This window comes from Leptinotarsa decemlineata, unplaced genomic scaffold, assembly GCF_025532065.1.
Source record: "Leptinotarsa decemlineata unplaced genomic scaffold, Ldec_3_MD MMD2_P_RNA_scaffold_12, whole genome shotgun sequence".
NCBI lineage: Eukaryota > Metazoa > Arthropoda > Insecta > Coleoptera > Chrysomelidae > Leptinotarsa > Leptinotarsa decemlineata.
In genome coordinates, this window is record NW_027412526.1 from 7,767,730 (window position 1) to 7,792,011 (window position 24,282).

Sequence of the window (24,282 nt, forward strand, 5' to 3'; positions counted from 1 at the left end):
CTTCTTCTATTCTTCATAAGAAAGTTTCACAAAAATTATCTGACCAGCATGCCCCAATTCACAATACATGTTCAAATTCGGAATTTCCGAGTTTGACATCGAAAATAATGAATTCGAGTTATGAGTCAGAGATATCAGAAAAATGATTAGTATAGTCCATCTACAATACAATAATCCCAGATAATCCGGAGAGCAATTGTCGTGACACTTCGATTTATTTGTTTTCACATAAAGGCTGTGACGGAATGCAAAAGTTGAAAATAATAAGTAACATGCAATAAGCTTAGAGAGACACGGAGACACAATTCCAACCTAATCCACAGTTGCTTATGCATCGCGTTTAGTGGGTCGCATAGTAAAATAAAAAATTCTTACTGATTCCATCCTTTTTTTTCATGAGAGCCAGTCTGAAATTTATACTTTTCCTGGTATGAATATCAAAATCACTAAATGAATAATAAAATTATTGATCTCAAATTCATGGCAATTTCTTACTATGTAATCGAATACAACAAAAACAGAATATTAAATTCAATTAGAGGAAAGCACATTAAATACGCTGATCAAGTTATCCTATTCTACAAAGAAGAATTCACGTAGAATTAATAGAAAGGTGATTCTTCAACTGTCATATTAAATATGAGATGGAGCTGAACGATACTTGATGGAAATCCATAATTCAAATACCAGTTTATTGTGAAATTTCCACTAGACAAGTCATCAAACCGCAACACGTGTTTCGCTATACAATAGCTTCCCCAACACGTTTTGCAAACTGTCCAGTGAAAATCTCTCAATAAAGTATCATATCGAAGCTCAGTTCAGCAAGACATCATTTCACAGGCAGTGTTTTTACCTGATCCCGTTATTTACCTGATGCTATTTTGGAAAACTAGAATAAATCTATTTTCAGATCCAGAATATCAGTGGTTGTTTTTGGAATATTCACCAAAAACTAGAATGGTATAAAATATATAAAATGATATTAAAAATATACAGGAACTCTCGAACCCATTTGCAATGCAACGTTTTGTTCATTAGATTTTATCATCAACCTAATTTTTCAAAATACGAACCTTCAGTTCTACTCGTCGATTTCACTAGCCACTACAATGATACATTCAGCTGTCTATTACAAAACAGGTCCGTGTTCAAAAACTGAAGCTGATAATGAAATCTAATGAACAAAACGTCGCATTGCAAATTGATCTGTATCAGATTATATATAACAAATATGAAACAGTATTAAAAGTTTCTCTGCTTTTTTTATATCATCCGAAATGAAGGCGGTAGAGCCAAAAAACGAAATTCGACAATTCCAGTTTGGCGAATATTTCAAAAACAACCACTGATATTCTCGATCTGAAAAGATATTATTTTAGTTCTCCAAAATAGAAAACTTGTCCAATTTAACCAACCTTGTAGGTCTTATTACCGTTTCTGAGATAGCAATAGTGGAATCACCTAATTAAATGGCTTGCATATGTATCATAAGAATATGATTTTTCAATGTAATATAACAAAGAAGTCTATTACTTCGCTCTGAATATCTTCTCCACATATAATTAATCAATTCATAACGTTGAAGACATACTAATATTCTTCAAAAGATATTGGAAATGACATCTTGTTGACATGAAAAATTAATGAAATATCACAGATATCTGCAGCCTGCCTCAGGAGAATAAGTATCCTGTCTACGTCTATATGACAATTTGACAATGTGATATCGCTGAGATATCGATGGCAAAGTTTTGTTATAACTAGCTTATACAAAATGTTGGTTGAAAATACAATACACATTCATGTTCTTCGAAATTTCATTCATAAATTACAATGTGATCATTGAAAACAATGACAATCATCAAGTTACAATTAAGGATCAAAATCAAAATACGGGAAATAATCAAATTGTCAGTTCTGCCGTTGTTAAGCATCAGTGATAGTATAAAACATGATCAAACATTGACATGTGTCACTGTCAAGAAGCCAATTTCCGGTATGACAGACATTCAAAAACTGGACAAAAAACTGACAAGTCATTGTATTTTTAGAACAGATGTGTTCGTTTGCTTCTGCATCTATTTAATGCGAAATCGTTTAGTGAGTAAGCTTATTCATACGTCGAAAGGACATTAACAATTTCTCGTGTCTTCATTGTTCTATATAGAGGTAGAAAAGCTCAAAAAATGGTAGCTAAAAATTATTAAAGGAAAATTATCAACTATAGGGAAATTATAAATATTTTGGACCACTAAAATATATCAAGTCCTTTTTTTGTTATTCAAAACTGATTTCAATTTTGATTCGGTAACTAAATGATCAGGTTTCATTTGAAATATACCACACATATTCTGAAAAAACCCAACCTTGACTTTACGCATTATAAAAGGACAATTGTATTTCAACTTAAGAGCATTGTTCCTAATAAACTATATATAGACTGTTAGAATGTAATGATAAATTCCTACGTGAAGATCAGAAACTAAATTCAAATCCAGGATTCTGATCTCACTCGATTGATAGGTGTAATGGATCAAGTCCTATTTCATCAAGATTTTGTTGAAATATATGCTCTACACATGACAAGGCAAGTACCCGATAATGTATATATTACAATATTTGACGGAACGAGGAAACAGCAACAACTCTCTATTATTGGAGTACATAAAAATGTAGAGTTGTTAGATATACCTGATGGTCCACAGCATCTTTCTTCAAAAGGACATATTTTATCATTAACACTTCTAAAATACAAATCATGAAATTATAAAACAACAACAAAAATCATTTGACGCTCCGGTGGGACTTTATTGATTCAAGTGGCGCATTAGCTTTTTTAGCTGCAGGAAAACCCGGAAAAACCTGCAGCACCACATCATCTGAAGATCTTGATCTGCGAATGTCCTCTTTCTCATAAAACAAAATGTAGGGTGTCTCCAGAGGCTCCAATAGATTCAATACTTTGCCAAAACACTTAGTGATACGACTATCGTCAAACTTAAACCAGTCCGTTTTATCTTTGACCAAGGTGTAATAATGATCAGATTCAACGCCAGAACCACAGTGAACAATGACTGCATGAATATTATAATAATGACTTTTGAGTCATGTTTGGAGTAATTATGATACGAAAAATAATTATAATATAAAAAGTAATTATAATAAAAACCATTCGCAATAACGGAACTTACGTAAAATTCAGTGCATATTATCTGTCAAGTGGTGCTCATCCGTGTCAAAATTTACTGGCAACACCGCAAATTTTCAACCATGCGCAAATTTATATGCGCAAAATTGTGCGCAATCGATATTAGAAACTCTATCCGTCATCTGTTGTGTTGGTGTGTCTATATTTTTTTGAGAAATTTGAAAATAATTTTCATTTAAGCAAAAACTCCTAATTGAATACAAGATAATTTTGTGCCAACGTGTCATTAAGTTCAAAAGGTAAGGTTGTCATCTACTTTATTATAGTATTTAATTTATAACAGGTTCCTTTTTTCTTGGCGTCATGCTCATCTTCCATTTTTATTCATATTCTTAGTGAACCGGTAAAACCTAATATTGGGTTGAGTGAATTTATGTTATGAAAATTAGTGGATAAACAAGTAATTTCCAAATGTGAAAATAATCATGTGATTAACTTGAATCTGATGGACGAAAATTTTGCAATGCGAGAATGGCCGAGGTATGGCATAACATCACGTAGGCAATGTCCAATGCAACAAATTGAATTATTTTCGGTAATAATGAGTAAATGAATGCAAGTAGGACTTGAGCGTAAATTTCCTAATTATTACATGTTAAAATAAGGTTGCTTCCTTGTTTTTATTTCTCTACTTTTTGAAAAATGTCATGGTGAAAACTTGATAAGATAACCGACAAAGTGCTTGCTTATAAGTTTGATTTTCATGTATCAGTGCTATTTCAAAGTTTTTGAACGGTGTTCATGAATAAAGGAACATTTTTGTTTTGATGTATTTTTAACTCTTACAAACAAGGATATCACAGTGGGTTCTGGCCGACTTGTTTGTTGGCAATGTTGCTTTAATCTTGCGAAAGAAGGTCACTTGAAATATGTCCATTGCCTCAAAACAATAAACCTCCCTCAAAAATACTTAAACTTTACTGGGAAAGATTGAAAATAAAGTCTGTTGATTGTTGACGCGTCGTTTTTATTCAATATGGCCGTTGACCAATTGACTCTCGAGATTTGACAATAAAAGGGTTGTGAGTGGTTGTGACATCGATCGAATTTCAGGTTAATGCCCTGTGGACTTTTGGCGCCTTTCAAAAATTCCATTGGCTTCATTCAGTAAATTTCAGTTTGATTCATCTTGATCCAGACAAATGGAAGAATGCATTTGTTTACATTTTTGGAAGTAGGGCAAGGAAAAGTGACGTGCATGCACTTCAGATTCCCAATGTAGGTAATTTTCTATGTTCTTCTGGAACGTTTTGACACCAGGGTTATAAATCTTCTAAGGAAATGGCTGCAGTTAAAAACTGAAAGTACTTAATGTGTTCATTTCTCTCCTTGAATGGAAGTTTGAAGAAAACGAAAGGGATTGTCAAATACAGATTTTTCCCTGGAGGCATTTGGTGCAAGGTTATTTACTGTACTGTCCTAGAAAAAAAAAAGATTCTCTGAACTTTCAGAATCTGTCGTGGAAAGAATGTGGCCTCATGTATATCCGACTGCCAACTATAACTGTCAAATTGGTTAACCTTTTGGCTTTTGTTATTATTTATGGTGAAATTAAATATATTTGGGTCACTTGTTGCCATGTTACAGGTTTCTGTCTACCTCGTTAAAGTATTCATGTCTATTTCCTACTTTCACTTACTGTACTTCAACTTTACATGATGAGAAGGTTATCCAGTATATAAGTCTATACCCTCTGGATATTAATAGAGAAACATATTGAGCCAACACAAATGATGATGTGGTACCACCCTTGATATCAAATTTTAAAGACAATACAAAGAGACAGGAGTTCAATAATAGTTATGTTCGCAGCTCTGGCCATCAATTTTGATATTAGAACTGTTAATGCTTTGTGCACAAAAAGTGCAAAGGCAATATATTTTTTCTAAGCTCACCTAATTTGGATGTAACAATTCAAAAATTCAAAAAATTGAACCAAAGAAACATACCAAAAGCGAGAAAGTACCATTCCCAAGAGAACTTCATAAAGAATTAGAAAATCTCAAACAACTCAACTGGCTACGGAAACATTCAAATGACCAAACTATTCACAATCATTATAAAATAACTAAGAAGCAAATTGATTATTATAAATCACTCTGTCATTAGTGAAGTGTTCCCAAATAAATTGAAAATATCAAAAGAAGTTCCGATCTTCAAGACTGGCCATGCCCAGTGCGAGCAAAACTACTGAATAATATGTCTGTTGAGCTGTTTTTCCAAAATTATGGAAATGGCAGTCTATAATCAAATAATATCATATCTAACTAAACATAATTTATTACCCCCACGACAATTCGGATTCCGACCTGGCTATTCTATCGAAACAGCCTCAACAGATCTTGTGCAATATATTTGATAACATCAACGAGAATAAGCTTGTGGTTGGACTATTCTTTGATCTGTCTCGTGCATTTGACACAATCAACCCTAGGTATCTACAAATAAAACGGGAAGCTCTAAGCATCCGAGGTCCAATTCAAAAAGGGATCGAGTCATATATGTCCGGTAGATCTCTTAAGGTGCAGGTTGAGAAGCAGTCCTACGAAAATTTTGATATAAAGATTGGCACTCCCCAAGGTGGGGTTCTTGGGCCACTGCTATTTCTGCTGTATGTCAACGACGTTCCTAACCACATTAGTCAAGGACGTACTTTTGTATACACAGACGTCACAACAATCATTATAGCTGAAACTATTAATCAGGTACAGGCTAAAATTAATAAAAGAATTTGCATACTGGTGTGAAGTAAGTCACCTTATCAATAATGCAAAGCAAATGGTCTCCATTGAATTCACTAGTATCTCAAAGCGCAGTAATAAATTATCAATAAATGTTGGTAATACGGAAGTTTACAACTCAGAATCAATGAGATTACTAGGCCTCGAACTAGACCATAAACTTTTTTTCAAAAGACAAGTTGATGCTCTGTGTAAAAAACTTAACAAGCTGTAATTTATTACTCTGAAATCGAACTTTCATAGGCACCACCTAGTAAAACTGTATTATTATTTAATATACAGTATCATTAGTAGTAACATCATTTTGTGGGAAAAGAGCTACAGACATGCATAATTTTCATATCCAAAAAAAAATTCATAAGGTCAATATATGAATTGGACTATAGAGAAACATGCAGAAACACGTTCATTGAAAACAATATTGTAATACTAACATCTATCTATTTCTACAAATTATTAATATATACCCATCAGAATGCTAAAAATATGAACAGAAACAGTGACTACCATAAATATGATACCAGACAGAAGAATGCATTTGCAAAGAAAGCAATATAAAAGAGCCCTCTGTATGCTGGAGCACATTTGTTCAATCTTTTGCCTGAAGTCTTGAAACTCATTAGCAATAAGAAACATTTCAAACTATCTTTGAGAAAGTTTCTAATCCGCTATGCCTTTTATTCATTAAACGAGTATAAACAACTTAGCGACTAGACAGTTATGTTTCAATGTATTTTAATCTGTGTTCATATTTAAATATTTCATTTTTATTCTTATTTTTAATTAGTTTGTAACGACTAAGATGTTTTTAAATAATAAATATTACTGGAGTTTTTTCCCTAACACCAAATAGTTATTTTTAACACCTCGACACATGTTTCGATCACCAAGTGATCATCTTCCTCTTTAAAGATGATCACTTGGTGATCGAAACACGTGTCGAGGTGTTAAAAATAACGATTTGGTGTTGGGGAAAAAACTCCAGTAATATTCATTACTACACCAAAGGTTCCAAACAGTGCACAGTGATGTTTTTTTCTCAATGTTTATATCCAATGAGAATTTTTTCTCTCTTTATGTACTATGACTTATCTCATGTTGTGAAGCAACCATAAGAAATTGAATAAATATCTATCTATCTAATTATGGAGATTGAGTTGTCACATCTCGATTTATGGTAATCGTACAAAGTTTTCATCTTTGAATTGATATGAGTCTTGGCAAAATGACAAATAATTATCACCCCACAAGAATTGAGGAATGTTTTTCAGAATATGGTGTGTGACTTCTCATTCCCATAATCTCTCTCAATTGAAACAACATTTCAGATCGAGACCTTAGAAATAAACTGAGTTTGATCTACTCACAACTATAGACTTCATATCGAAGGGATCATAACATGTTACATCATAAACTTAGACTCTTAGCAGTTGGTGAGTTCTTGCTCAGAAGTTGAGAAAGAAAATAGGCATTTTCACTTCAATGATGTCAATGTTGATGTACCCCAAAGATCATATATTTTTTTCAGTAGCTTCAATTAATGAATAATGTATAATATGAATATATGATAAGTCTGATAAGTGTTATGTATGTGTATGTATAATGCCTTGTATAACCTTTGATTGATGAATAAATTCTATTATTCTATTATTATGAATTAGTCATTATTTTCTTTTCGATTACCTGCAGTTAGGTTGTGTGATAAAATCACCTTGTAAACTTTCTTTTAGTGTTCATATAAAAGTATAATATGGGATCAATCTCTGCAACCGTGAAAAAGTATCACTTGTCCACAAAAATCGGGGCCAACACTTTGAATAGAACACACCAATTTTAACAATACATTAATTATCGTTAAAATTGAAAGGTGTATATTTTTAGGCGATTTGTTTTTGGGAAAGAAGGGTTTTGGTTTTGTACTTCTTCATAGTCATACAAAAAAAGGGAGAAAGCTATCAATTTCAAAAAATTAACTCTGTACAAAGATGTATAGATCATGCAAAGAAGTAATTTTCAGACAAAAACTGGAAGAAAAAGCTCTTTTAAAGTTAAAAATACCTTCACTGTGCTTTTTTTTTGCATCTGGTTTCCATTCTTATAATGCTTCTTTGAGGTACTAACTTTGCTAAACATGTCACTATATAATCGTTTCGTTGAAGGTTAGAATTGAAACTTATTGCAAAGATTGAATCCCTCCAAAAGACTTCTCCCATGAAAATTCTCATGATTCTGATTTAGATACATTAAACATCCCTGCCTTCTCTAAAATCAATATTGTTACTGCTTCAAAAAAAAGGTGACTCTAGCGATATCATTAAACTACAGGGCAATTTCAATTTCATGTAACTTTTGTAAACTCTTCGGGATATGTGTGCAAAATGTTATGTACTCCCATATTCAGAAAGTCATTTCCCCTACTCACCATGGTTTCGTACAACAAATATCATGTAAGACGTTAGACAAATCTTGCATGTTTAAATCAATGTCTCTGTATGTACCTGGACAAGAGAAAACAAGTCGATGTTGAATTGGGACTCCCTAACAACTGTTTACTTTAATTGAATCATATCTAGTTAACAGAAAACAATTCGTCGAATATGAATCTTTCAAATCGGCTCAGTACGTAGTTACGTTTGGGGTACCACAAGGTTCTAATCTTGGACCTCTTTTATTTTTTTATTTTTATTAATGATTTGGCAACCTCTTTGAATATTCCTAGCCTACTATTTGCAGACGACTTAAAACTATATTATAAAATCGACGACATTACTGACTACCAACGTGTACAATATGAATTAGATGTAATCAAACTTTGGTGTAACGATAATCGTCTACAACTGAACGTATCCAAATGTAAAATAATATCTTTCACAACAAAAAATTGAACTTCAGTGTATAATTATTCAATCAAGAATTTCACAATCAACCACGTACACGAGATAAAAGATCTTAGTGTAACATATGACAGTAAATTAACATTTACCACACATATAAGGAATATGACTGCTGATACAAATAGGATGCTTGGATTGATTTACAGAAATGGCAAAATCTTCAAAAGTATTGCCGCCTTAAAATGGCTTTATTTTGCGCTGACCAACTCAGTGCTTATCTGTGTTCTGTAATTATTTATAGGAGATACGACTGGTTCGTGATTCATGTAGTAGAGAGTTTGTACTGGATGACAAATCAAAATATGCAACTGAGGTTTTGGCCGTAATTCCTTATAGATCATTATATGAAAGACAGTCATTTGAAGATGTGAATATGTGTAAATTATTCACAAGTATGTTAGCTGATAAGATATTACTAATGTGTAATCTGTGTATATATTAATGTTTTAAACTTTTCGCAGTTGTTTGTTTACAGATTTGCAAGGAAGAAAAGATGATATTAACTCTGCACCCAGGTGTTGATTAAGCTTTGTTACATCTTTTCTATACTTTTTATATCGTATAGGGTCTTATATTAGTATCCTCCAATCTTTAAATTTAAATGAAACACAGTATGTTTGAGATATCATCGCTTTTTTTTCATTCGAAAGACCTATTGATGCCATTATTGTGGCGTGGAAAGGATTTGGTTTCCCTGAAGAGTACCATTAAAGCTGATTTAGAAAAAATTAAGTATTGGTGTGACTCAAACTCACTATGTTTTAACTTCAGCAAAACTAACATTCTATCATTTAAATTTGTGCACGGAAATTTCTGCATTCAAACTCATATGATAGAAAATAAACAATCTGCTAAATTCTTGGGAATTTGGATTGATAACCTTCTGAAATTTGAAGATCATATAAAATATCTGAACAAAAAATTTTCATCTAGCTGTTATGCCATTAGAGTTATCACTAAAGAACTGGGAGCAACTGCTGGTATAACTGTGTACTACGCTTTAATCGAATCTCACTTGAGATATGGTGTCGCCTTCTGGGGGTTTTGTAGCAAACAGTTACTACAATCTGTTTTCGTTTTGCAAAAAAGAGCAGTGAAATTCATCTACAAAGCCAATATTAGGGACCATTGCAAACCCCTATTTATCAATAATAAATTACTGACTGTACACTGCATTTTTATCTTGGAAACAGTAAGTCTCATATTTAAAAGAAGAGAATGCTATAGATCAGAAAATACCTACTTTACCCGTCAAATTCACGACATACCTCTGCCTATTCCAATAACAACGTTAACAAAACATTCTGTTTTGTTTGAGAGTCGGAAGATTTTCAACCATTTACCTACCGAAATGAAAAGTATAGTGAACTACAAGGTATTCCTTAACCGTGTAAAAGAACTTTTGCTCTTAAAAGCGTATTACAGCTTGGTCGAATATTTTGAAGACAGGCTTTGAGACCAGCTTCTGATTTAGGTTTTATTTTTTGAACTTTTTACAGTTCTGGAAATTTTACATAACTTCGACTATTATATTTTATTATATTTTTATTTTGTCTGCACCTGTTTTTATTTTTCTTTATAATTACTTGATAACTTGTATTTCATATATATATATGTGTATGTATATATATGTGTATGTTATTTTGTGTAATAGTATTGTTTTCATATGCTTTGTCAATAAGATTTTTTTCTTAGACAATAAAGTACAGTGATTGATTGATTGATTGAATATAACATCGTTCAAATGTCTGCCACGGCTTCTTTTGCTGAATTTAACCGATGGCATGGGTTATGATGGGTTTGACGACCGCTGTGGTTTATGGCTTATTCCCCAAAAAATGTTTAACGGGGTCAAATTGCACGATCTTGGTGGCAAGTTCACGTCACCCCCACGTGAAATAACCATACCCTCAAACTGCTCGTGCAGAATATCCAATGTGGCATGAGCTGTGTGGTACGTAGCGCTGTCCTGTTGAAACCACATATCGTTGGTGTCCAAATCATCCAACTCGGGCCAAAAGAAGTTTGTAATCATTGACCTATGGTGGCCAATTCCTCGTCTTGAATTTTCTTCTCATAAATCTTTTAGCTTCAAATAGATTATCTGAAAAAAAAATTGGATGGTGTGGGCACACACACTGTACTTCAATGGTGTTCATTGGTGCGTTAAGTATGTAAGGGGATATGCAAACTGATACATCACGTCCGGACATATTGAAGTAATGCAAGGAACATTTTAAACAAAAGACTCGAAAGAGGTGCATTGAGAAAAAAGAGGGGCAGCAACATTTACTAATGACCCTTGGATGAACGCATGTTGTCCATGCATGTCTCAAAAAACACCAGTCGCTTACAGATTCACATGAAGTGATACACACTCTGAAAGTCAAAAACCAAAAATTAAAAAAAAATCAGCAAGAGGTAAACCATTAGTTTATAGCTGTTGAATAATTTGTGTGTGTCTGAAGTTTGAAATTATTATAACATTTTCCTGTTGAAATGCTTGGGTATTGGTATCAAACATAAGACCCTATTTCACTGTTGTCGGTTACTCAGAGATATTGTTTTGAAAGGGAAATAACATTTTGCCGTGGTTTTCTTTTTGATTACAATCTCTAAACGTTTCAACTGCAACTGCGGCAGTCATCTTCAGTGGCCTGGTCGAAGTACTCTTCTTGACGTGTCACTGAAGATGACTGCCACAGTTGCAGTTGAAACTTTTGAAGATTATAACCAAAGGAGCTAAATAGCTGAAAATGTGAGCATATGTTCAAGACGATTGTACCAACACAATGAAAAAAAATCGCTAATCGAAGGTACGTAGGCTGCGAAATTTGAACATTCACCTTATTATTACATGCTTCACATGTATGTATGTATGTATGTTTGTTTGTAACTGTCAAGTTGGAGATCTGTATTTGACAGAATTATCGACATTATTGCTTGATCTATTCGCGGGCAGATGGCGCTGTACGTAACTTCCTTGACATAATTCGAACTCACTTTACATGTATTCCTTCATTTGAAAAAAGTATATTTTTTTATTAACACGCGCGCCTGCTGCCTTGGACTTGGTAGCTGATTTTCAGGCTTCCTCTCCGAAATCGTAAAATATCAATGGTCATTTTTCTAAACAATATACGGCTGATTGATCCCAAAGTTTAGATAAAATATGGTTGTATGTATGGCTGTACGGTTGGTACGCCTGGATGGTTTACCTGTATGGGTTACCTTTATAGCATAAATAAGATTAGCTCGCACTAGTTTCTAGTTTTAATCTTCCTCTTTGAAGATGATCACTAGGTGATCGAAACACGTGTCGAGGTGTTAAAAATAACGATTTGGTGTTGGGAAAAAAACTCCAGTAATATTCAAAACAAATATAGTTCAAAAAGACTAAAAAACACGCTTTCATAGTTTAAAAAACTAAAAAACACGTTTTTGAAGAACATCGAACTAAAAAGTAATTTTTTTTAATAAGTTGAAAACGATAACGAACGAAAAATACTAGTATTATTGTGAAAAAAGCGTGGGCGCTTTATATTTTTTGTATATCAAGCGCCCGCCGCTTTTTTCACAATAATAATAGTATTTTTCGTTCGCTATTGTTTTAAGCTTATTAAAAATATATTTTTAACTTTTTAGTTCGATGTTCTTTAAAAGCGTGTTTTTTAGTTTTTTATACTATTTTTTTTTTAAACATATTTCGTATGTCCAATACTATCAATTTTAATCTTTAAATAGGCAAGTAGCTAACTAGGAAACCCTGAACAAAACTGTTACCTAAAAGTTTAGACTCATTTCACCATGTCGTTACCAACAAAAGGTAAATGGTTATTGTTATCAGAAAAGGTCAATTTCGTTTTTTAAAATGTAGGTAACAGAAGTGAAAGATAAGAAGGTTGATGATTGATGATCACATTACATGTTATATAAAAACTTTGAGTAAAATACACCTTTTCGAATACAAATTTGTTTACCAATGGTTACTTATTATCACATTAAGATGAATTGCTTGATACCATGGCTTCTTATCTATGAATACCAAATTTGTTATTTCCGACTCGCGGGTATTTACTGTTGACTATAATTTTATGGGTTATGGTATGATTCAAAATATTATTTGTTGATTAGGGTTTGTGTTGTGGGGTAGTTACAGATGTTTTAATATTCAGAATTGAAGAAAAACTGTTGATGAATTTATCAATCGTCAGAATATATTGAAAATCATTACAAATGTAAAAATATTTTTCTTTTTCAAACGCTGGAAACATTGTTTATACTCGTACATGGAAACATTTTTGGAATTATATGAATATACTGACATGTTATGTTCGGAGAATCTCGTTTTGAAATTTCTTGAAGTCCTGCCTATATAAACTTTTTGGCATGATCCGCATCTAGTTTGTAGAGACCTGATCTGTTATCCTTGTCTATGTGTGACTTTTTGTTCTTTATATGTCTACCGAAGGAGTTTCCAGTTTTATATGCCATGCTGATATGTTGTTTGTTTAGTAGTATTTTTATGTTATCTGTGTTTTCAGTATATGTGAGTATAGTTGCCAGTATAATATTTAATGTGTGGGTATACTTGGTTAATAGCTTGTTTGAAAAGTTTTTTTTTTATCAAGAATGTGATGAATTGCAATCGGGTTGAAGTTGTTATTCACTGCCATTTGTTTTATCAGATGCGATTCCTTATTAAAATTTTCTGAGGACATTGGTATACTAATGAGTGTGGATCATCCTGTGGCAAGCTGCTAATTTATGTTGCTGTGGGCGATTAGAATGCTTGTTTATAGTCGTGTCTGTATGGGTTGATATGTGGTCAATTGTGAAATCGTGTTTGTTGTTAATTTGTAAATTTTTATAGTTTTAATGTTTAAAAAAGTCAACAAATTATTAATTTCTAGTTACATTGTGAATTCAGTAAAGTCTAGTCTCTCATTCACTAATATGAATAAAAATATGAGCGATGCACGCTTTCTGCGAAATTCTGAACTGAAAAGTAGGTAGATATCTCTCAAATTCATTTTGGATTTACTTATATAAGGCTGCCTAGTAATTTCAAACCGTACATTCGATCCATGTTTCATTCTATCCATTTTTCAGTAAGATTAGATCATATAATACTTGTATGATTTTCCAGGTTGTCACTTTCTCCTTATTATAAGTATTTACAGTATTTTTTTTGTTATAGACTCAAGCAGTACCTCGCAATGTCTACATTCCATAGACCAAAAGTTTATAGATCCACTAGAGGATGTTGCATTTGCAAAGCCAAGTCGAGCAGGTAAGTTTTTCATATTAAGTATATATATTATTGATAACTGTTGAATATATTACCCTCATTAAATTTTGTAAACCATGCGGTAACGAATACGAAACAGGTCGAATATCTTCAAGACAAGTTTGTTGAGAAAAAATGCGGACTGATCGATTTTTAATTTGAAGGGGACATTTTTTTATCATAACCTCAATTGTCATACCTCCTCCCACACCCCCAGTGACCATCACCCTTAGAATTTGATTGTGTGACACATCATCAAAAAGGTAATTTTATAAGGAACTTATTATTTAACTTTTCATTTAGGCACCCTCTTGCGGGAAAAACAACTGTACCGTATTTCAAAATATGATATTTGTTTGTGTGTTCTTCAACTGCCATACACGAGTATGGCAATTTGGAGAATTTCTGTTGTTTGTTCTTCCCACAAGATGACGCCAAAATGAAAAGTTACTCAGTGAATAGTCTCATCGATGATGTGTCACACTTTGGACTTTCTCTATTGAAATTGTAAGGGTAATGATTCAGAAAATAGTGACATAATAATTAGTAACTTATATAACATTGACACTAGACGGTTCCTTCTTGAATGGATAAAATCTTTCATGGAAGGTAGGAAAATGGTAGTGACTGTGAATAATGCAATATCTGATGTTCAAGATATTATCCTTGGGGTACCGCAGGGGTCCATTTTAGGTCCACTGCTTTTTCGTTTTGTTTTTGGTACCGCACACTGTGTATATTAATAGACAACCTCAATATTTACAAGTAATGAATTGAAATGTTTTTTTAATGAAAACATTGAATTTCAGTTCCAGATTTACCGACAGTAAGAAATATGAAGAGGAATTCCTGGAGTGTTTCAAGCTGTCAACTCCAAGACAAGGCGAAATATGTAATGCATGTGTATTATTGGTAAAACGATGGAAGAAACTACCGGCTGGGTCAGATAGGCATTGGCAACATGTAAGTATGAAGATTTTCTTTGCAATTTTATAATGAATATTTTGAAAGAATACATGTAATAATATTTCCTTTTCTCAGGTTGTAGATGCTAGGGCCGGGCCTGGCATGAAATCGATGAGCAAATTCAAACTCAAGAAACGGGCTATGAAGGAACTGAAAAATAGTAAGGCTCAGAAAAAGTTTGAGAAAGAGAGCAGTCCGCAACTGTCCGAAAAGAGCGAAGGGAACGAAGAGATGGAACTGGGCGAGGTGGATTTCCTGTCTGAGGACCTACGGAGCAGGGAATCTAGTCGGACAGCCAGTCCTGGTGCAAGCGATTTCGAAGAAGTTGTCGAAAGGAGTAGAAGGTTCAAGAGTCAAGCCAGGCATAGGGATGAAATTTCTAGAGTCAGTGATTTTGTAGATACAGACTATTGGAAGAAGTAAGTACTTTTCAAAATAAATGCTTCAAATGATCTAGAATCTTTTGGTTCGGGTGACTTAAGGCTAAGGTAGTTTAATATTCCTCTTGAAGATGATGACTTGGTGATAGAAACACGTGTCGAGGTGTTAAAATTTGGTGTTGGGAAAAAACTTCAGTAATATTCAAGTGAAGAGATGTTGTGAAAAGACACAAAAACATGAAAAGATAATAATAATAACATTTATTTGGTGAATAGGATACATTCCTAAAATACAATAACAACATTATAAGTAAGAATGATAATAATAATTGTAATTTATTGAACAAAATTACAATTTTGCTCAACTGGCTATCGACTGAAGTTCTTCCGCCTGCGTAACAAAATTGCTTTGAAATAACATAGCTTATTTTACAATATAAAAAAAATTATATGGATATAAAAATGAACAAACTAAACAGTTTCATTGATAAAGTTGTGTTAATTTTTCTAACAGTGTTTCTGTTGGGTGTCGATGTCGTACTCTTGCATGGGGGTTTCTTGTCACAGCATACTTTCTAATAACTTCTAAATTGTCGTCATTTCTAGCAAACTTCTGAGTAAGTGATGTTAGTCTTTCCTCGATAGGGGTAATACCAATGAGTTGGTACAGCAGAGGGTTTGGAGGGTTGTGTTTGGGGTTATTGGGATGCCTTAATCTTGTTATTTTCCTTATAGCCGTTGTTTCAGAAACTTTAATTGTTTTCAAGGCCCTTCGTTTGATATTGAGAAACAGTGGGTGCAAGTATTCAATAAGTGGACGACAGATTCGTTTATATATTTGGCTTGCTGTTGATATGTTTGCACCTGCTCCCAGGTTTGTCAAACTTGTGAAATGGGCAGCTCTTGCAATCACTTCCTTTTTTTTTGTCATTGACGTGGCATGTAATATATGTTGGAAAACGTTGATTGTTGGAGAAGTTGCAGAATTTTGATGATTAAATATGATGAACTGAGACTCAGATGGGTTTGGCTGGAGCCTCTATTGAACCAGTTATTTGTTATTGTTGCAAGATGTTTCAAATTGTTAATAACTTTGTCTAGCGTTTGATCGTGCGCAATTAGGGTGGTTTCATCTGCATACTGAAGAATATATGCTTCGTGCCTGAAGTGTTGATATTCCCTTGTCGGTGATGATGAATATCAGAGCTGTATAAGATATAACAATGGTGAGAGCGTTGAACCCGGTGGAACTCCCTGCTCCGGGATAAATTAGTCTGAAAAACTACTCAGTATTTTAACTCTCAGTTTTCTGTCACTCAGCAGATTCTTAGTTGTATGTACTAGATAGTTAGGACAATCCAGTTGATGCAGTTTGAATAAAATACCCTTGTGCCAGACGCTATCGAATGCTTTGTTCATATCCAGAAAGATCGCTGCCGTTTTGTTGTTGTTCAGCTTGGTTGTTTCAATATTGTTCGTGAGAATCGTGAGAGGATGTATAGTAGATCTTCCTTGTCTAAATCCAAAGTGGTAGCTTGGTAGCAATTGGAGTAAGCGGTTTCATAAAAGTTTTTACCAATTACAGGCAGGAGAGTAATCGGACGATAACTGTCCGTAAGGGAGTGATCCTTGTTTGCTTTGGGAATTGTAATTACTGTGCCCATTTTCCAATTGTCAGGTATATAATGCGTTTTAAAGCAAAATTCATAGCTTTTTATGATAAACTTGTGAATCTCATAATTCAGCTTTCTCAACATGTTTCTTGTGATGTAGTCATGCCCTGGAACTGAGTTTTTTCCCGGATATAAGATTTCAAAATATTCACAAGATATCACAAGTCTATAAGTAAGAAATAATTAATTAATATTCCAAAATTATGACTTATCATCTTATTTGTAATAAATTCAGTTACATTTGTTAAAAATATGTTGCAGTAGTTCAGTTTTAAACCTTTTTAAGATTGCGAGACTAACCTTTGTGAGGTATCTTGCATAAATGTTTGTCGGATATAATTCAATATCCAGCGTAGTATTAGCCGGGAAAGTAGTTGTTTTACTGCAGAACCTACTGTGTAGGTAGTTGGGAGAGATTCTTATAGCATATTTTGTTGAAAAAGCTTTGGTCACTCAATTTGATGTTGATAACGATTTTTAACGTCCTCTTCTACTTCAAAGGATTGTGCTAAAAAACCTAAATTATCGGCCAATCGTAAATACGATGAAAGCTACTTATAGTACGGTTTTATAGTGAAGCCAGGGACTGAAACCAGTGACATTCCTATTCCTCAAAATGTTGTATATCTTGAAACACTTTCGAACCGATCCATGAAGCCTTCTTTACTGATGCGACACCAAAATACTAAGCACTCTGATTTGATTCGTAAGCCCATTGTATTTTTTTAAAGAAAATTTAATTTAAAAAAAAAGAAACTTAATGTTTGACGAAATTTGTCAATACTGATACTAACTTAATAAAGGCGTCATACCTTGCTAGTTTAAGAATTGCAAAAGATGAAAAGCCTCACACAATAGGTGAGACGCTTTTACTGCCGGCCGCTGTGGATATGGTTCAAGCCGTTTTAGAAGAAAAGGCAGCCAAAAAAATTAAAAAAATACCACTGTCAAGTACAAAGACGAATTGACGATATGTCTAATAATATTGAAGGACAACTGGCTTTACAACTCCAAGAATGCATTCATTTTGCACTTCAAGTTGACGAAAGCACTGATGTTACAAACATGGTGCAGCTACTTGTTTTAGTGCGATTTGATTATAATGAAGAGGTGATAGAAGAGATTTTTTTCTGCAAACCACTTGAGTCAAATACCACAGTGGAACTCATTTTTAAGGTATTCATTCCCTGGTCCAACTGTATGGTTTGTGTACAGATGGGGCAAAAGCTACGTTAGGAAAATTGACAGGGCTAGCAGCAAAAATGATGGGAGTTGCTCTGGAATGCAAAATTATGCATTGTGTCATCCATCGAGAAGCATTAGCTGCTGAAGGTATGCCGGAAAATTTTAACTCCGTTCTATCAGATGCTGTGAAAGTTATTAACTCTATAAAGGCTAGGGCTCTAAACACAAGATTATTCTCCTTGGTGTGTGAAGAAATGGGTGGCAAGTTCAAAACTTTACTTCTGCATACAGAAGTGATTTGGTTATCTTGCGGAAAAATTTTGAACCGTTTCTTTGAACTGAGATCAGAAGTTTTCATGTTTTTAAGTGAAAAAAATCATGACATGAAAAAATTGTTTGCTGATGAAGAATGGTAGTCAAGATTGGCTTACCTAGCCGGCATTTTTGACAGCCTTCACAGACAAAAAAGTGTTAGAAATGTCTGTATATAACCAATTAATTCAGTACTTTAATACCAATAAATTGTTTATAGGCAACCAATCAGGTGTTAGAGCTAGACACTCATGTGAAACGTCTCTACAATTTTTAATAACTGAATGGAAAAATACAATTGATAGAAATCAGTACATTGTTGCGACATTTCTCGACCTTAATAAAAGGGCATTTAAAACAATTGACCGAAATATTCTACTTGAAAAATTAAAATATTATGGGATATCAGGGATTGTTTTCGATTTGATTCAATGTTACTTATTCAACAGAAGACAAAAAACTAAATTTGGAAAAGAATTGTCAGATGAACTTATAATTGAAAGTGACATACCCCAGGGTAGTGTGTTAGGTCCATTGCTTTTTATTATTTACCTAAATGATATTAATCACATATCTGGATCACACTGTATAAATCTTTTTGCAGATGATACATTAGTTTATTGTATACATGAAAATTTGGATCAGGCAATTGATGAAATGAATAGGTCTTTAAATAGCATTGAAACATATTTATTTATTAATAAACTGAAACTAAATGTCAATAAAACAAAAAGTATGATTTTGACATCATCTTATAAGTATGATCAAATTGTTTGGGCAAATGCTGTTATAAAAATTAATAATGTTAGCATTGAAATTGTGACTGAAATAAAATATTTGGGTTTTATAATTGATAAAAATTTAAAACTAAATAGTCATGCTGATTTTATTTGTAAAAAAATATCTAAAAAACTTTTTTTTTTACATTAATAAAACTAACACTAAATTTGGAATGAATAGTATATTTCATAAAGGCTTAAACGAATTTAATAAACTACCACAATTTGTAAAAGAATCTAATTCAATAAACCAATTTAAGTCATCATTAAAGAAGTATATTAGTGACAGCTCATTATGATATTTGTAATTTTTTTTATTTTTTAATGTGAACTAACCTAATAATCTAATAATCTATAGATATGTATGTATATTTGGTTTTCCTTGAAAGGTACTTTAAAATGTTAGTATATTTACATAGTTAATGTCGTGAGATATTTATGAATTTGTAATTTTTCTTTTTTTTTTGTATATTAGGCTTGCCTACTTAATAATAAATAATAATAATAATCTCCTTCAAGAGAAAGTTGGTCCTGTTTTGTTCGCAAATACAGGAGGGCAATTTATCTGCATTCCCCACTCTTATCACCATTTTTTGATGAAAATGAAATATCTCCAATGCCAGATGTGGTTGCAGATATCATTGTTCACTTGTAAGGCCTTCAAAAAAGCTTTAAGAAGTATTTCTCTGAAGATTATTCAAAAGTGGACGGGATCAGAAATCCTTTTTCGGGAACCTCACAAAATGAATTGGAATTAAAAGAAAGTTTTATCGACCTTACAGAAGATAGTTCTATGAAAGATTATTTCAAAGAGAAATCTTTAACAAGTTTCTGGATCGGATGTAAAACCGAGTACCCTTTGCTCTTCTGGCAATCTCTGCTATTTTTGATGCCATTTGTTACGAGTTACTTGTGTGAGAGTGGATTTTCTGAACTCTTGTACATAAAAAATGAATATACAGGCAGAATAAGTGTCGAAGAGAACTTAAGAGTGAAGATAAGTTCCATTACCCCTAATGTTAATATTTTAATCACAGTCAAACAACAAGTTTCGCACTAAAGACTATAAAAGTATATTTTGTATGATTAATTTTTTGCTGACTTTTTAATAATGTTTTATTTGTATGTTTTGAGACCTATGGGTAATGAATAAAACTGTAAATTAATACCATTTTAATTGAATTGAAGGGGTTATATTTTTAGAAGTGATTAATTTTTTGGGAAAAGAAAGTTTTTGGATGGAGTAGTAGAAAGCCAAAAACTTTCTTTTCCCAAAAAACCATTTTAATCTTTTTATTCCTCTTTTATTATAAGCATGTTATAAATAAACAAATATCTAAACATTAAATATGAAGTTTTCTCAGGAATTTAATTAAAAAACCCTTTGAACACTTTTAGTAGAGAAAATATTATAGGTTTATTTATGTCTGGTGGTACGCCAATATTTCTCAAAGTAGTACGCAGGTGCAAAAAGGTTGAGAACCCCTGATCTACTGAAATAATCTTCCTACTTTAATATAAATTCCCACCTTAAAAGAACTATCTCTTTTGTTGTAGAGAGACTATTTGCTGTGGTGTCATCTTCAGAGGTTTGTATAACGAAGTCATGATCGATCCGAGCTATATCAAGCCTTGCAGTAGCCGACTCGCCAGTTGTAAGTTGCAATCCAACGGCAACAAGTCTCTCAAAGGAAGTGCCGATAATACAACTTCTAAAATGGACAGCGATAGTAGTTCGGATTCGGGTTACGACGAATCTTCCAATTCGGGAATGTCAGCGGACAATGCTTTTAAAAAGGACCATGTTGGTTTCGAAGAGATCAACAGCCGGATTCCAGCGGTTAATTAATGTTCGGTACTTTTTAGATTGTTTTTAATTTATTGCTGAATAGAATTTCATTGTTATATTTGTAACAAATGTATACTTTGATATGCAGATATATTTTATTAGATTTTAATTTGTAGCAAGCAGAGTTGCAGACTTTTTGAGGCGTGGAAATTATTGTTGGAGATATTCTTTGGGATGGAACGATTTGTGAACGAAGTTTTTGGAATTATTTTTTGAAATTTATCAAATGAGAAGGTATAATCTCTTTAATCCATGCCAGGCTAACTTTGAAAAACTGGTTTCCAATAAATAGTGAACATTTTTAATTAGGTAATAGCTATGAACAATATTTGAAAATCTCTTTGGGAAGTAATTGTATTCAGTTCTTCAAAGACGCCAGCGATTATAGGAAACTCCTTTGAAATCTTTCCATCCATCAGTTTTTTCAGATGCGAAATGAATCTATGTTTTTTTGGCTCTTAACATATTTATCCGTTCATATTTATTTATATAAACAGTACAAATGATAACACATGAAAAATGACCAATTAGGTGCAATGCAAGGGTACACCCGATCTCAAAACTAATCAGTTTGGCACTGAAATATTTGCAATATCGTATATATAAGAGTGATAAGAATAATCTGAAACAAAAAGCAATCGTAAATGATATTCAAGTGAGGCCGAATACTTTTTTAGGGATACAATTGTTGAATGAGATTTCGGTGTTAGTTACTTGACTAATTAAGACTGAGGGAGATAAGTAGTTCTGTTTTGAAACGTTAATTTTCGTTTCTTAAGTGCCACATTTCATCTAAAACTTAACATCATACTTTCAAGCTTGTTGCGTGTGGTAGGAACTGTTACAGAAGTTACATTATCTAACTACTGATTAAGAAACATTATTTAATGATAATAGTGTTTCATGTACTGTATTGTGTAGCAAACCTGTGAATGATATCTGATTTAATTCCAAAATGAACGTTTGGAGTACCAACTGAATAGGAAAAAGCGTTTTTTGAAAGTATTCTTCCTTTCATGTGATGGTAGTGGGTAAAGCAAAGGTTATTTCTCAGAAAAATGGCTTTAGCTATGCAAAAAAGGCAAACGTTCGATTGCTTCTAGAAATCAACACCACAGATATGGGTGGGGAATACGGCGGAAACTCGAGGAACAGCATTTGTGGTGTTGTTAAAGTAACGAGAAAAGGTTATTTTGTGTGAAGATTTTTTAAAATTTTCACAGAAAAATGGCTGAAGCTATGCAAAAAAGGCAAACGTTCGATTTTCTCCAGAAATCAACATAATCCTATATGTAAGAAACCTTCCCTACAAAATTACAGGTGAAGAAATGTATGATATATTTGGAAAATATGGAGCAATTAGGCAGATAAGGGTGGGGAATACGCCCGAAACTCTAGGAACAGCATTTGTGGTGTTTGAAGACATATGTCAGGATTCGATGTCTGCAATCGATATCTTGTTGTTCTATACTACCAGGCCACTAAAGCTTTCAAGAAGACTGACATAGATAAGACGCAAGAGGAAATTGATAAAATGAAATCTAAATATGGAATTAATACATGAATTTTTCAATTACTACAAACCATGTTTTTTGAAATCTTCATAAATATATTATCACTAGGCTTACTAATTCAATGTTTACATGAAAGTAGTTGTTTGGGAGGGCTTTTTCTTCCAGTTTGTGTCTGACAGTTACTTCTTTGTATGATCTACACATCCCTGTAAAGAGTTTATTTTGAAATTAATCGCTTCTTTCTTCTCTTTGGAAGATTCCCACATTTTTTTGCATATAGATGAAAAGAAAGTCCAAAACATTTCAAGTTCAATCTGTCAATCATTTCTATTTTGTGTGAGGAAATCTTGGATAGTATGATGTCAAGTTCTTTGAGTTACCAAATGATTACGTGAGTTTTTGGAACAGAATTACCACAGTTTAGCGTGTACGAGTCATGTATTGGGTCAGTTCTTGGTAATGAGTTGTGAGAAATTATTCATCATTTTTTTTATTATTTTCATTAGATTCAACTGGTAGTATTTGTTACAAATGTAAGGTTCCGGACAGATTTATTACTTTGCTATATTCCTACTTCGACAAATGTTCATTCGTGTGATATTATTTAAGAAATAGGCAATATAGTTTTGAATCTTATCATATCATTAATCATGGTGTCTTGATCTAAACTGCCAAGAGATAAACTTATATGTGTTCCTCTATGAAAACACAAACTAGTTGACTAGAGTATGTTTAGTTTTTATTAAGTTGTTACAGCGGACGTGATGTAAAATTCTCATTTGTCACACAGGCGCAGTTTCTCTAAGAATTATTGGAATAGTGCAAGTTTTTAAATGAAGAGAAAAGATTGAAACTGACTTTGCCATCATTTGTATCTTCTTAAATATCTCTTTGGAAAATAGTTTGCCAATTATTTGTCATACATGGAGTTTAATATATCTATTAAGTTTGAGTATTGAATCTAGTCGCCTAACTTTCCTTTGGGAATATCAAACGAGGTTGGTAAATGAAATTCACAATAGTTATTAGAGAGGCTGCTTCAGGTTCTTGCAAATCTTTGTAAGTATTCTGAAATTTACAATTTATTCCTGCCTTTACATCACCACGCAGCAATAAGTACAACTATTAACTATTTGCTGCCATTTTTTAGTTTTACCACCATTGATGTTTTTTTGACTTCTGAATTCTAAGAATTTTCGAAATTATTAAGCTAGATTGTACGGTATAGTTCGATTTGATAGAAGTGGAAAAGCTTTTTTTATTCATTCAAGTTTGTTTACTGAAGTGTTTTTTGAGTAAGAATAGGAAAACTTTATGCTGCTTTATATTTGATTGTATTTATTTCAGAATTGACGTTACTGAATGCTCCAAGACACGACGGAACTGGTGTAAATGTCAAAAATGTAAAAAAAACTATTTGTATTTGAGATGGAAACTGTATACCTGTTTCGAATTTTTTATCCGCTTTATTATTTGTTGTGTACTCAA

General features: G+C 32.9%; 1 protein-coding gene across 3 annotated transcripts; it reads left to right on the forward strand.

The window, feature by feature from the left end:
- Window positions 1–3,307: 3,307 nt before the first annotated feature.
- Window positions 3,308–22,965, forward strand: LOC111511850 (SIN3-HDAC complex-associated factor). Of its 3 annotated transcripts, none has more exons than XM_074173633.1 (5): window positions 3,308–3,450; window positions 14,047–14,139; window positions 14,946–15,099; window positions 15,178–15,521; window positions 20,989–22,965. In XM_074173633.1, exons 2-5 carry the CDS (start codon window positions 14,066–14,068, stop codon window positions 21,278–21,280), a joined length of 864 nt encoding a protein of 287 aa, XP_074029734.1. In that variant the 5' UTR covers window positions 3,308–3,450; window positions 14,047–14,065; the 3' UTR covers window positions 21,281–22,965. The 3 variants fall into 3 exon arrangements, with proteins under 3 accessions (XP_074029734.1, XP_074029724.1, XP_074029721.1); XM_074173623.1 differs by lacking the exon at window positions 3,308–3,450 and adding an exon at window positions 3,555–3,691; XM_074173620.1 differs by lacking the exon at window positions 3,308–3,450 and adding an exon at window positions 4,164–4,429.
- Window positions 22,966–24,282: the final 1,317 nt, after the last annotated feature.

Bases quoted from the DNA above. Each gene is read 5' to 3' on its own strand.
- LOC111511850 (XM_074173620.1), top strand. From the start codon at position 4,362: ATGCATTTGTTTACATTTTTGGAAGTAGGGCAAGGAAAAGTGACGTGC. The intron at 15,100-15,177 runs GTAAGTATGAAG...TCCTTTTCTCAG, and splicing joins CAGATAGGCATTGGCAACAT to GTTGTAGATGCTAGGGCCGG. The intron at 15,522-20,988 runs GTAAGTACTTTT...CTTTTGTTGTAG, and splicing joins GATACAGACTATTGGAAGAA to AGAGACTATTTGCTGTGGTG.